This window comes from Castor canadensis, chromosome 7 (assembly GCF_047511655.1).
Source record: "Castor canadensis chromosome 7, mCasCan1.hap1v2, whole genome shotgun sequence".
Classification (NCBI taxonomy): domain Eukaryota; kingdom Metazoa; phylum Chordata; class Mammalia; order Rodentia; family Castoridae; genus Castor; species Castor canadensis.
The window spans coordinates 76,415,626-76,431,776 of NC_133392.1; the positions used below are offsets into that span (position 1 = coordinate 76,415,626).

General features: G+C 33.5%; 1 protein-coding gene across 9 annotated transcripts in view; it reads right to left on the bottom strand.

Moving 5' to 3' along the window:
* Ptpn20 (protein tyrosine phosphatase non-receptor type 20) overlaps positions 1-16,151 on the bottom strand; it is a 141,089-nt gene that overhangs the window by 64,743 nt on the left and 60,195 nt on the right. For 8 of the 9 annotated variants that reach the window (XM_074079360.1, XM_074079363.1, XM_074079359.1 and 5 more), the window contains 2 exons: positions 1,899-1,996; positions 810-922 (listed from right to left, as the gene is read on the bottom strand). In XM_074079360.1, the coding sequence (XP_073935461.1) occupies positions 810-922; positions 1,899-1,996 (211 nt within the window). Of the gene's footprint in view, positions 1-809; positions 923-1,898; positions 1,997-11,769; positions 12,127-16,151 lie in introns of those variants that run through there. The other variant, XM_074079366.1, reaches the window with a different exon arrangement.

The following is a 16,151-nucleotide window of genomic DNA, read 5'->3' on the forward strand; positions in this document are numbered from 1 at the left end:
TTTCTCAGAACACATCCCCACCATTAAGCAATGTGTGACTGTACATACACATGTAAATACATATACACAAAAAATTTGGAATATTCTTCAGTGTTATGATTTTATTACACATAAATTTTTTCAACCATAAACATGTTATTATTTATAATTCAACAAATTTTAACTTACAAAGTATATATTGTGCAACAAATTAAAATTAGGAAATGAGGAGGCAGGTTATATTTTCCAGTCTATTCAAACTTATAATCCACAGCTTAAGAAAATACAAATAATCAGTGGGAGGAGGGCGGTTATAAGGAAAGGGTGCATGAACATGGTGGAAATATCATGTACTCATGTATGCAAATGGAAAAATGAGACCCGTTGAAACTATTTCAGGAATAGGGAAGGAAGGACAAAGAAGAATGATGGAGGGGGTGAATTAAACTATGATACATTGTAAGAACTTTTGTACAGTACACTAATAATAAAAAATAAAATATAATAAAGAAACATAACCACTAGGACAAATTTTACCAAATAAAAGTGTTTTGCTACTAAGAAGCAAAAAAAAAAAGAAAATACAAATGGATCATTTTATTAAATTGATAGGTTTATTAAAGAAAGCGCAGAAATTTGTGATTGGGAAGGTGGGGTGAGAATAAATTTTCTTTAATTTTGAAAGTTTTAACCATATTAAAATAGTGTTAATATAAAACCATATTTTACCATGTTGAGTTTTCATAGCTCTTCTCATGTGTATTACATATTTTTGAGCATATAAAATAGAGCCTCTTCCAGAACTTACTACTACAAATAGTATGCCATACCAGGGAGCACAGAGGAGACAGTACTTGATGGCCCTGCAGCCTCTGTATCCTCACTGTTCCACCCGTCTCTTTTGAAGAAGATATTGTCATCCCACACGGTTTCATCACTTTCACTAGAAGATAAATAAGCATATGATTTTGAAGAATATATAAGTGTATGTATATGTATATACGTAAGGAAAGGCTCTTAAATAATCTCTATCAATTATTCAATAGATAGTGACTTCCATTTCAGTTCAGCCACCACTCCCATTACTATCATCTAGAGCTGACCCACTTATGAGATAATTTCAAATGTCCTCTCACTTTTACTTGGCTTACAAACTAACCACTTTGGATTATTCCACCTATTCACATTCTCTTTTCCCTTAGCTAAGGCAGTGAGAGAGAAGGACAACATCCTTTGGGGGATCTAATACCACCAAAGAGCCATTTGGAAAACACTTGTATATCCCTGGTCAACATCCCCTCTCATAAGTCCACTACAGCTAACTCCAAGCCACTACCCTCATATAGTCCTTATCTTAATCTTCTATCCTAGTAAGAAAAAAATAGTAAACCCTTCTAGAAAATGCAAGTCAGAATTTATTCTTTTAAAACATATAAACACTCATCATTACACTTACTTTCTCCTTCAGAATTAATCCCTCTACATACTCAACCTCTGACTTGTTTCCTACAAGAGATTTCTCTACAACTTTCTCTTCTTGTTATCTATAATTGTTTTATATCCTAAAAATATTCACTTCTCTTTCATCTTAAGAATAGGAAACACTTTAAACTAGTTCTGTCTGGCTAATAATTGCGAACAGATTTTTCAAATACTAGTCCATACTCATTTTCTGTTTCCTTACCAGTCTCTAACTACTCAGCTTACTTATTCTATCTTCTTGCACTTTCACTTAGCAAAAGCCTCCTCGTTTGACATTTGAATCTCTAAGAAAGCTAAGTCAGGTTTTAAAAAAACCACATTGTGAAAAATTAGTCGAACACTTAGGGGACATTTTTCGTTGTCTTCATTCAGAGGGCTAGTTATGAATATGGTATAGAATAGATAGAAAATTTACTAAATAAGCATATTAGTTATACCTTTCTGAAGGTTCTTCAAAAAGATACCCATAATCATTACGTGAGAAATTCGGAAGAGAGGGTTTTACCTTCTCTGATTTAACTTTTTTTTCAAAAACCTATAGGCATAAGAAAAGAAACAAATTATAGCTGTGATTTTAGGAAAATATAGTTAAATAAAATATGGTTACAGCTTAAGAGGAACAATAAGGTCTTTAGTAACATAATTAAAACTATATAAGATAATGGAGTTACAACCATAATCATACAGAATTATTTGTACTCCTAGAAAAAATCACTTGAAATGTATTTCAACCTAATAAATATTTTCCAATCCATCAAAACAGTGTGTAGTAATATATAACTACAAGTGATTCATAGTGAATCACTTAAGTTATTTTCCAAAAGTTAATAAAAATTAGCTTCATTTGAAAACAAATTATTATTTCAACCTAGAGAAGAATTCTGTAAGTGCTTATGATATTCAGCTTATTATGAACGTGAAATTCTTAGCACTACATTTATCTTTACTTTAGAATTTGTACATCTAATACAGTAATTCTACATATGTCCTTGTCATGAGATTATGTACTGCCCAAAGGAGAAATTTTAGTTCCCTTTGATATACTTGCAAAATTCTGTACAGGACTTGGCTCAATGGTGGACATCATCAAATTTAATTTGAGGAAGAAACACCACATTAAAATATAGATTACAGTAATTGATATTTTAGCCCTCAGTTCTGCTCAAATTAGTCCACTTATTAATTTGACAAATCTTTTGGGAGGCCTGGCATATATTATTCTAAGTGCTAGAGATAAAACGGTGGGTAAGTGAGGCATGTGCTCTGCCTTTGTAGAATGTACACACTCTCATGGGAAAACAGACAATAAGCAAGTAAACATAAAAATAATTAGTCAGTGATGTGTTAATGCAGTAATAAATATATATATATTTATACAAATATATATATAAAATATATATAAATATATATATAATAAAATATATATATAAAATATATATATATAAATATATATATATATATATAACTATTGTGTTTCTAAAAGATGAAAAGGAGCTGGGCATGGTGGCTCATGCCAATAATCCCAACATATGGGAGGCCCAAGCAGGAGGGAAGGAAGGAGAAAGGAAGAAGAACAAAGAGTACTCTGAGCAAAAGACACTGAAAGTACCAAGAGTTTGCAGTCTTCCCTGGTCTGGTCTCTACCTAATTTTCACTCTCAGCTCATACCTCTCTATTTCTCATACAGCATTTGCAGGCAACCCTACTCATTTCCTGTGTTCTCAAGAAAACATTCTCAGTAACTCACCCCACTGAGATCCTGAGAAGCAGACACCTAACCCTTCCACCCACCCACAACTCCAGGAAATACCAGACCTCCCTGGGAAGGAGGTAAGAGAATAAGCTGGGGATGGCGGCACTTACCTATAATCCCTGGACTTGAGAGGCTAAGGCATGAGTTTGAGGACCCAGGAAATCACTCACTCAGCTCTCAGACACTGACAGGTGTCCTGTCTGTGCCCATTGGTGCCAGCAGCCACTGTACCTTCCTCACACACTAGAAAACATCTACACCAATACTAAGCATAACGCTCCACTACCACCTGGACTCTCTGAGGTGGCCCCAATCTCACATGACCTGCAGAAACTGACAGGTATCTAGACCTCCAGTCAGGTGCACCTGACTGCCAATAAATCCACCTTGTAGAAGGGAGATGCATCCCTAGTAACAGTGTTATCCCATAACTCCTGCAGTCTAGGCACTCAGACACCCACAGGTATACCAAGTGTTAATTACAATTGAAAAGGCTATGCACACACTTGCACTAAAACACCTACCAAAACCAACAACAGCACATGCAACCAACACCCAGGGACACATCACCAAGAAAAAGTATTTTACTAGGAAAACCATCCTGTAAAGTTGTCAGAGGCAACCTATCCAACAGATGCACAAATATCAGTGTCAGTAAATAAGCACATGAAAAATGAACATAGCATGAGACCTCAAAAACAACATAATAATTCTGTAGCAACAGACCTTAGGAAAGATGTTAGGAAAAGAATATAACAAACTGCCTGAGAAAGAATTAAAAGTAAATTATTTTAAGGATATTTATTATTTAAGATAATTCAACGAACCTAGGAAGACAATTCATGATCTGAAGAGAAATACTGAGAAGAAATAAAGATCATAAAAGAGTACCAAACAGAAATCTTAGAGGTAAAGAATGGAACTGATGAAAAAAAATTTTAAATACAGTAGAGAACCTAACAGCAGAAGTCATCAGGCAGAGGAAAGAATTTCTGAGCAGATCTCTTAAAAGTAATTTAATCAGAGAAAAAATGAAGAAAATTTAAAAGAAACAAGAAAGACTTTAGATTTATGGGATAGTAATAAGCCAATGAACTTGAAAGATATAGACATACAGGCTCTGGAAGTTCAAAAAACCCAAACAGATTCAACAAAAAACAATCCTTACTAAGGCATATTATATTCAAACTCTCAAAAGTCCAAGACAAAAAGAGAACTCTAAAACAGCAAGAAAAAAGCATCAAGACACTTGTAAGAGAATGTCCCTTAGATTAACAGCAGACTTTTCTGCATAAAACCTTATAAGGTAGAGAAGAATGGAATGATAAATTCAAAGTCCTGAAAGAAAATACAAGTCAATCAAGAATACTATATCCAATAAAGCTATCCTTCACAAAGGAAGGGGAAATATTTTCTGAGACAAGAAAAAAAACTGAATTATTTCATTACCACTAAATTAGCCATACAAAAAGTGCTTAAGGGAGTCCTACAATAGAGTATAATGATCATAACTAAACACAAAAGTTCAACACTCACCAGTAGCATACATACACAAAAGATAAGAAAAAATCAAACCCTATTGATGCAGAAAACCACCAAATCACAAAGATTAAACAGGAAAAGAAGAAACAAACAACATATAAAACAACCAGAAAAAAATAACAGAGTGATCTGAAAATGTCTTTACTTATCAATATAACCTTGAAAGTAAATGGACTACATGTCCCAATTATAAGAGATAGACTGGCTGAATGGATTTTTCAAAAAATATAGTAATTATTCCAATGATATACTAACCACACATAGACTACAAGTGAAGGGATAGAAAAAGATGCCATAGAAACAAAAAACAAAATTAGCAGCAGTAAAAAGAGACAATGGTCACTATATAATGAGAAAGAGATTAATTCAACAAGACAAAATACTAAGAACTATAAATATATATATATATTTGATGATGGAGTACTCAATTATAAAAAGGAAGCATTAGATCTACAAGATGAGATAGATTCTAATATGAAAATAATTTAGGACTTCATCATGCCACTTTCACCAAAGGACAGATCACCCAGACAAGAAATAAAGAAATATCAGAGTTAACTCATACTATGGGCCAAACTTAACAGACATTTATAGAACATTTCATACAATAGATATAGAAGACACATTCTTTGCATTAGCACATAGAACATTATCCAAGTTATACCATATGTCAGGCCATAAAATAAGTCTCAGCAAATTAAAATTATATCATGTATCTTCTTCTCTAACCAAATGCAATAAAACTAGATATGAGCAAGAAGAACATCATAAATTGTACTAATATTCAGAAATTAAACAACATTCTCTTGAATGACCAATGGGTCAATGAAAAAAGATCAAAAGATAATTTTTAAAATTTTCTTGAAACAAATGAAAATACAATATACAAAAACCCATGGAACATATCAAAAGCAGTACTCAGAGGAAAGCTTATAACAAAAAAAGTACCTATATATCAAAAAAGAAACATTTTAAATAAATAATCTAGCAATGCAACTCAAGGAATTCAAATAACAGGAACAAACCAAACCCTAAATTAGAAGAAGAAAAGAAATAACAAAAATCAGAGCAGAAATAAGCAAAATAGAGACTTTAAAACAAGTAAAAGTATGAAGAACATTACTAGCAAACCTCTAGCTAGACTAACCAACAAAAAAAGAGAAAAGATCCAAATAAATAGTCAGAAATGGAAAAGGAGACATTATAACTGATACCATAGACACACAAATGGTAACTGAAGACTGACTATTATGAACAACTATTTGTCAACAAACTGGGAAATTTAGAAGTGGATAAATTTCTGGATACATATGAACTATCAAACTGAATCCTATAGACATAGAAAAGCTGACCATACTTGTGACAAGTGACAAGTCTCAATCAGAAGGGGAAAACAAACTGATGGCTCAACTCTTAGATTTTATCAAACTTTTAAAGAGCTAACACCAACCCTTCTCAGATTATTCCAATATATTAAAAGAGAGAGAACCCCTCTAAACTCCCTCTATGAGGCCAGCATTACCAAACCAGACAAGGACACAACAAAAAACAAAACTAAAGGCCAATGTCCCAAATAGACACAGATGAGAACATATTCAACAAAATTCTAACAAATGAATCCATTAGCACCCAAAAAAAGATTATATGCCATGACCAAGTGAGATTTATGTGAATGATACAAGGATAATTCAACATATGCAAGTTGATAAAATAGTATTAACAGTATAAAGCACAAAAAACATGATCATCTCAATTGATGAAGAAAATGCATTTGATAAAAGTCAATATCCCTTCATGATAAAAACACTAAACAAATTAGGTAGAAAAGGACTGTAGATTAACATAATAATGGCTATATACAACAAAAAAGGGCTGTTCTCATACTGAAGGAGAAAAAGTGAAAGTGTTTCCTCTAAGAACAGAAATAAGAGAAAAAATGAAAGGATAGCAAATTAGAAGCTTCCTCCATGTGACTCAGTGAAGAAAAGGAGCCAAGGTAACAAAGGAAACACTATATTCCAAAGACATAAAGAGAGGAAGAACATCAAGAATCACAGAAGAGCTGGGTGCTGGTGGCTCATGCCTGTAATCCTAGGTAGTCAAGAGGCAGGGATCAGGAGGATTGTGGTTTGAACATAGCCTGGGCAAATGGTTCAAGAGACCCTATTAATAACAACCCATCACAAAAAGAAGACTGGTGGAGTGGCTCAAGGTAGAGGCCCTCAGGAAGACAGGTATAAGACAAAGGCATAGACAGCTTATTCATGAAAATTTCTCAAATCTTGGGGAAAGAAATTGTCATCCATGTACAGGATGCTATTAGAACACAAAAGACACAATTCTTAAAACATTAAGAATACAGAACAAGAAAAGAATACTGAAACGTACAAGAGAGAAGCACCAAATCACATATAAAGACAAAGCCATCAGAATAACTAATTTTTTGAAAGAAACTTTTAAAGCCACGAGGAATTGGAATGATGTATTTCAAGTCCTGAAAAAAAATAATTGTCAGCCTAAATTACTATATCCATCAAAGCTATTCTTCAAAACTAAAGGAGAAATAAAAATCTTCTATGATTAAACAAAACATAAAAGAATTCATGATTAATTAACCAGTACTGCAGAAGATACTTAAAGGATCTTACACACAAAAGAGGAAGATAAACACAACCATAAGAATATTATAAAAAGTAAATCTTGCTAGGCAAGTAGATAAACTAATGAAGATTAGGAAAAAACCAAGCATTACAAAAACAACAAGATGATATCAGTTAGTACATGCCTTTTAACATTAACTGAATGTTAACGGTCTTGATTCTCTAATCAAAAGTCACAGACTGGTGAACCAGATTGAAAAAACAAGACCCAACTACTTTACGCCGACAGGAAATATACCTGATTGGCAAAGGCAAATAGAGACTTAAAGTAAAAGGCTAGAAAAAGATATTCCCAGCAAATGGAGACTAAAACCAAGCAGGAGTAGCCATGCTCAAAACTGACAAAGAAAACTTTAAACAAATAATAGTCACAAAAGACAAAGAACATCACTTCACATTCATAAACAGAAGAATCCATCAAGAATACTTAGTAATTATAAACATATACACAAGGGATGTCAACACACTCAATTTCATAAAACAAACACTACTGGACATAAACATACAGATAGACCCCAGCACAATAACAGTGTGTGACTCCAATACCCCACTCTCAATAATAAAGAGGTCACCCAGTCCAAAAAAATAAATGAAGCAACCTCAGAATTAAATGATACTATAGATCAAATGCATTTAACAGACATCTACAAAATATTCAACCAAACAGCCACAGAATACAATTCTCAGCAACCCATGAAACTTTCTTCAAAATAGATCATTTTTAAGCCATAAAGCAAGTCTTAACACATACAAGAAAACTGACATAATTTATTTTATTTCATCAGACCACAATGGAATAAAACCAATACAAAACCAGAGAGCTCACATTACAAAACCAGAGAGCTCAACTAAATTACAAAATGATGCACTCCAAGATCTTCAAAAAACAAGGAAAAGTCAGTCCCAACATTGGAGGAAAGAAATAACAAAGATCAGATCTGAAATTAATGAAATGGAATCTAAAAGAACAATAGAAAGGATCAATGAAACAAAAGAGTTGGATCTTTAAAAGAATAAACAAGATTAACAAATCCTTGGCCAAACTAACCTAAAAAATAATAAAAGGATAATCTAAATTAATAATTAGAGACAAAAACAGAGATATTACAACAGATAGCACTGAAATTCAGAGGACCAATAGGGAATATGTTTTGAAAATCTATACTCCAGTAAGTTGGAAATTCTGGAAAAAAATGCATACATTTCTAGATATGTATGCCCTACCAAAATTAAACCAAGAAAACACAAACAGATCAATAATAAGCAATGGGATAGAAACAGTAATAATAATAAAAAATGTTTAAATTCCCAACAAAGAAAATCCCAGGACTGGGTGGAATCACTGCTGAATTCTACCAGACCTGACAGGAAAAACTAACATCAACGTTCCTTGAACTACTCCATAAAATACAAAGGAAACAATGCTTCCAAATTCATTCTATCAAGCCAGTATTACCCTGATACCAAAACCAGATAAAGACACACAAAAGAAAAGAAAACTATGGGCCAATTTCCTTGATGAACACAGACACCAAAATCCTCAATTTTGTAAACAAAATTCAACAGCATAGTGAAAAGATCATACATCATGATCAAGTTGGCTTCATTCCAGGAATGAAGTCAATATACACAAATTGATAAATATAATACAGCATAATTAAAAGACTCCAAAAGAAGATTCTTAGATCTGATATACACATTCAGCAAAGTAGCAGAATACAAAGTCAAATATATAAAACAGCATTGTACTGGCACAAAAACAGACACATAAAACAATGGAGTAGAATAGAAGACCTAGATATAAGCCCAAGCAAGTATTGCCATCTGATTTATAAACTGCTGCTGGGAATGAAAACTAGTTTAACCACAACGGAAATCAATATAGAGATTTCTCAAAAAATTAAAAATACAACAATGGATATTATTGTCTCTTTTTGAAAATTAATATTAAAAATGGCTCTCTCTCTTTTATTGGTATGTATTAAATTGTACATGGTAAAAGTTGTCATTGTAACATTTCCATACATATGTATAATATACTTTGATCAAATTCACTCATCTATTACTCTTTCTTATTCTCCCTCTTCTTTACCCCTTTTCCTTTCCCTCTCCCTATCTGTCCCCTTTTTCTTTTCTGACTTTGTTTTTGTTTGTCTTCCCCTAACTTCCAAAAATGATAGAAAACATGTAATATTTATCTTTGTTGAATTGACTTACTTCATTTAACATTATTATCTACATTTCCATCCATTTTCCAGTAAACAACATAATTTCATTCTTCTTAATGTTTTAAACCCCATTCTGGATATATGCCACATTTCTTTGTGCATTTTTCCATTCATGAACACCTACAACACCTCTATATTTAACTGACTTTGCTTCTTTTGGCTATATGCTCAGAAGTGGATGGTCTTTACAATGAACTTTAATATCATCAATGAACCCTGATGAAAGAAATTGAACAGGACACAAAAAAGTGGAAAAAGCTCTCATGTTCATAGATTGGAAGGATATTGTTAAAATGTCCACACTAACAAAAGTGATCTTCAGATTCAATGGAATCTTAATTAAAATACAATGACATTCTTCCTAGAACTAGCATAACAATAATATTAAAATTCATACAGAAACACAAAAGACCCCAAATAGCCAATGCAATCTTGAGTAAAAAGAACAAAGCTGAAGGCATCTCAATACTTAATTTCAAGACATACCACAGAGCCACAGTACAGAACTGACATAAAAAGCCACATAGGCAATGGACCAGAACATAATACCCAGAAATCTACTGTCAACCAATTCTCAAAAAAGGTGTCAAAAACATACATTGGAGAAAGGACAAGCCTCTTCCACAAACGGTGCTGGGAAAACTGGATATCCACAGGCAAAAGATTGAATCTTGACCCCTATTTCTTACCCTATACAAAAATCAACTCAATGGATCAAAGACCTTAATGTAAGATCTTTGAAAGTATTAGTGGAAAACATAGGGAAAATACTTGAAAATACTGGTACATAGGCAATGATTTTCTGGATAGGTGGCCTAAAATCCAACGAACAAAAGCAAAAACTGGCAAATGGCATTATATCAAACTAAAAAACCCTACACAGAGAAGGTAACAAGAGAGTGAAGAGACAACCTGCAGAGTCAGCATCTAAGAGAAAGAATGAACAAATGGGACTGCATCAAAATTAAAAGCTTCTGCACAGCAAAAGAAATAGTCACCAGACTCAAGAGACTGCCCACAGAATGGAAAAAATATATTTTCCAGCTATTCATTTGATAAGGGACTAATATTCAGCATCCATAGGGAACTCAAAAGACTCAATCCCCAAAGAAGCAACACTTCTTCTCAAAGTACAAATGAAAAAGTATTCCAACTTCCTTGACTATAAAAGAGATGCAAATCAAAACTTCACTAAGATTTCATCTCACCACAATTAGAATGGCCATATTCAAGGGCAATAACAACAACAAATACTGGCAAGGATTTGGTGGAACAGGGACCCTTATACACTGTTGATGGGAATACAAATTAGAATTAGTACAACCACTATAGAAAGCAATATGGAGATTCCTCAAAAGCTAAAGATAGAACTGCCATATGATCCAGTGATACTGCTCCTGAGCATCTACACAAAGGAATGTAAGCTAGGATACAATAGAGCTACCTGTACACTGATGTTCATTGCAGGACTATTCACAAGAGCCAAGCAATGAAAACAACCTAGATGCCCTACAACTGATGAGTGGATCAAGAAAATATGTTACATATATATTCAATGGAGTTTTACTCAACCATAAGGAATAATGACAACATGTAGTTTGAAGGTAAATGGATACAATTGGAGTACATTATGTTAAATGAAGTAAGCCAGGCTCAGAAAGACAAAAGCTGCATGTTTTCTCTCATATGTGGAAGACAGATCCAAAAGATAAACCTATACACAAAAATAAACATTATCATATACAAACTCATATGTAGAACATGTTTGTAATAATGGAACTACTCTGTGGAACTTGGGGAAGGAGGGAAAGGAAAAAAGAATGACAGACTGTCAACAATATTGTAAAACGTAACATCTGTGAAGGTAGAGGATATAAGGCTATGTATTGAAAAGTGTTGAAAAACAGGGGGTGGGAGGTAAAAGGGTAGGGGACGACAATGGTAAGGGCTGAATGTACCAAAGTGAACTATACTCACAGTGGGGATACATTGAGAAACCCTTTTGAACATCGACTTAAAAGTTGCAAACTTCCAAAGAAAGAAATTGAAGAGAACATCAAAAAATGAAAAGACTTCCCATATTCATGACTGGAAGAATTAATATTGTTAAAATTTCCATACTAACCAGAGTGATCAATAAAATTCCAATCAAAATTCCAATTGCATTCTTCACAGAAATAGAAATAAACACTCCCAGAATTTATAGAGAAGCACAAAATACTCAGATATCCACAGCAATCCTGGGCAAAAAGAATAAAGTTGGAGGCATTACTGAGACTAGTATACTACATAGTGATATTAAGCAAAAAAGCATCCTACTCTCATAAAAAAGACATAAACCAATGGAACAGAATAGAGAACACAGAAATAAATCCATGTATTTTCAGCCAACTGATTTCCAACAATGGTTGCAAGACCATATACTGGAGAAAGGAAAAGTCTCTTGTGCTGGTAAAACTGGATATCCATATACTAAAAAAAGAAAATAGACCTCCCCCTCCAATCTCTCACCATATACAAAAGTCATCTTAAATAGATCAAAGACATACATGTAAGACCTGAAACTACTAGAAGAAAATATAGGAAAAAGTTTGGCCTCAGCAAGGATTTTTTTGCTTACAACACAGATGAAAAAGCAAACATTGTCAAACGAAATTACATGAACTAAAATGCTCTGTACAGCAAAACAAATAATCAAGTGTAAAGAGACAACCTATAGAATGGGAGAAAATATGTGCAAACTATTTATGTGGCAAGAGTTAATTTCTAGACTATTTAAGGAACTTACAAGAACTCAACAGCAAAATAATAATAATCAAAAATAGAAAAGTGTCCTGAATAGATATTTCTCAAAAGAGAATATACAAATGACCAATGAGTATAGGAAAATATGTTCAGCATTAACTAATTACCAGAGAAATGTAAATCGTAACTACAATGAGATATTATCTTATCCAAGTTAGAATGGCAATTATCAAAAAAACAAAAAAGTAACAGATGCCAGAAAGAAGGGGAACAGAGGGGAATTGTGATACACAGTTGATAGGAAATTAAATTTGTACAGTCAATATGGAAAACAGTATAGAGGGTCTTCAAAAAACTAGAAATAGAACTACCATATGATCTAACAATCCCTCAAATGGACATACATCTGAAGGAATGAAAATCAGTATGTCAGAGTCTTCTCCATTCATGTGTTCACTGCAGCACTGTTCACAATAACCAAGACACAGTAGAATCACAGGGGTCCATCAGTGGATGAATGGGTAAAGAAAATGTGGTATACATACACAATGGACTATTAGCCATATAAAAAAATGAAATTACACCATTTATAGCAACATGGATGGAACTGGAAGACATTATGGTAAGTTAAATAGGCCAGGAATGAAAAAATAAAAACTATACATTGTTATAAATATGGGAAGCTAAAAAATTGATCTGAAAGAAGTATTGGATAGTAGTTACAAGAGCTGGGAGGAGTATGGAGAATAGAACTGAGACAGGATGGACAAGGGTAAAGTTGGATAGGATGAATAAATTGTAATGTGCTATAGCCTAGTAGAATAACTGTGCTTGATAAGTTAATTATTTCAAAATAATTAGTGAGAATTTTGAATTTTCCAAGACTAATAAATGATGTATGTCTGAGGTGATATGCTACTTATACTGATTTGATCATCACACACTGAATGCATTTACTAAAATATCACACTGTACCCCATAAATATTACTATTTATCAATTAAAATAAAATGTATTTTTATAGCAGCCAGTATGGTGTCACATGTCTGTAATACCCGTACTTGGGAAGTTGAGGCAGGAGGATCCCAAGTTTGAGGCCAGCATGAGCTACCTGAGAAATTCTAAGCCAGGGGATGGGAATGTAGCTCAGTGGTTTAGTGTTTGCCTAGCATGCATGAGGCCCTGAATTTAATCCCCAGTACCACAAAAAAAAAAAGAGAGAGAAAACTCCAAGCCAGCCTGCGAAGTCCCAGAAGTCCCATCTCAAAAGCAAATTAGTAAAGAGAAAATTATTATGCTGACGTTGCTAAGATCTATAATAGGAACAAATCTTCCAATGAAATTATGACTAAAAAGAAAGAAATTCATTTATTTTAATTGTTCTATTTTATTTTTGGTTATTGTTTTAAATCTCACTGAAAACTTTTAAACTTTACCACAGATATACACATATACAGAAGCTCCTTGACTTACAGTAGAGTCATGTCCAGTATAGCCATTATAAGTTAAAATATGGTAAGCAAAAAACTCATTCACATGGTACAGTACCAATTGTTTCCCCTTGAAATTGTGCAGCAGCTCATCACTGCTGCCCAGCATCAAAAGAGAACAACTTATCATATAATGTTAGCCTGGGAAAGATGAAGATTTAAAATATGAAAAACTGTTTCTACTTAACACATTATTTTTATATCAAAAGTTGAAAACTCTTAAGTGGAATCAATGTAGGTGGAAGATCACATGTATAGGATTTGATACTACCCCTGGTTTCAGACACCCACTGCAGGTCTTAGAATATACTCTGTGCATAAAAGGAGAGACTACTACACTGATTTATACATTTTGAAGCTATTTTTGGATGCTTATAAATACAGAATTTTTATCTTCCTTATAAACTAAATCTTTTCACATTATATGGGGACATTTAAATTCCTATACTTTCTGCTTTTAAGTCTATTTTGTCTAATAATACCACAGCTAGTAACATAGTCCTCTTTCATTAGTGTTTGCCTATGTGTGTATTTAATTTTTAAATTTATTTTTTGTATTTAATTTTTAAATTTATTTTGAGTTTGAGCTCAAGGCCTTGTGCTTACTAGGCACATGATCTACTGTTTGAATCACACTCCCATCCCTCTGTACTTTTAGTTATTTCTCTGGTAGGTTTTCATGTTTTTTGCCTGGGGCCAGCCTGGACTGCAATCCTACACTTGCACTTCTCCTGTAGCTGAGATGACAGAAATGAACCACCATGTCAGCTTTTTTATTGAAATGGGGGATCTAGCCAACTTTCCGCCCAGGCTGGCCTCAAACCACCATCCTCCCAATTGTCAACTCCCAAGTACCTATGATAACAGGTGTAAGCCACCATTCTAGGCCCACTGGATTCTTTTACTTTAACACAGCACAGGAAAATGTCCTCCTAAGATTCTTGTTAATTTGTCATATGGTTGCCCAATAAATGAATGAAATGAGCTCTTCAGCATTGATCTAGTCCTGAAAACTAACTGATGAATACCAATGGGTTAAACAAATCTCTAAAAATTAACCAGAATAATTAAAATTGGGATATGGAGATTATGAATAAAATGGGATGGGGAAAAGAAGTGGGGCAGTACCTATCACACCAACAGGAGCTCTCTTCCCTTGTAAATTTACTTTAAAAAAAGAAACATCACCTGGTAAGTCCTAATACAATTTAAATCAGAGACATCTTTCAAGTCATGCTTCAAAATCAACTTGATTACATTTTTCAAAGAAGAAAACTATTCTAGATAAGTGAAATTCAAATTGAAGACTCAGGATCCTAATGTCTCTGAGTGAGTGAAATGAGATTTGGGTTACAAAAGTAACAAGCAGAAATACAATAAATCATAGGATGCCAGGTCCTTTCAACACTGCTCGCTGAATCAAATTAATGATTCAAAATAAGTAAAAATGTCAAAATAAGTAAAATTTCCAGAGTAGCACTAAAAGGAATTTTCTTTAGAGTTGCAAATTAAAGGAAGGGCTGGATTTTTTTTCTGAAGAGTCCAAGTTAGCTTTTCTGTACTACATATACCAAGGATTTATGAAGATAAAGTAAAAACAGTAATACTAGAAAACAGGAACCTGATTTCTAGTCTTTTCTCTGTGACTGAAGAGCTTTATGATTAGGTCCAAATTACTTCAGCTTTCTGGGTCTTTTTCTTCACCTCTAGAATGAGTACTAGACAACAAGAATGTTTTACTTATAAAATTAAGGGTCAATGCAATTCCTAAGGCATGCCGTCATACCCAAGAGGACCTTAAGTGGCTACAATATCAAATTACTTCATGAAATATATCTAAAGTAAGCTCTGGCAAAATTAACTAATTTTCCTAAATACTCCCAAAACCATCTAGGAATGTTCTAAGATACTCTTTAATAGAAAGATGATACAATGAAAAGCACTAAAAACTGTTGAATTATGGGAGGGGAGGGTAAGGGAGAATACTAAAGGGAGTTAATCTCATTAAACAACAATATATTCACAGGTTAAATACCATGATGAGATGCCTTTGAATAATGAATATACACTTAAAATAATAGACAGGATAGTAAAACAAGTCCTGTATGGGAGTGGGAGGTGAACAGAGGGGGCAAAGGAGGGTGAATACGGGTGATACACTTTAAATACTTATATGAAAATAGAACATTGAAATCACTGTAGGTGGAGGAAGAGGGAAAGTGATGGTGGGGATGAACCTGACCAAGTTACATCATAAGCATAACTGGAAATGT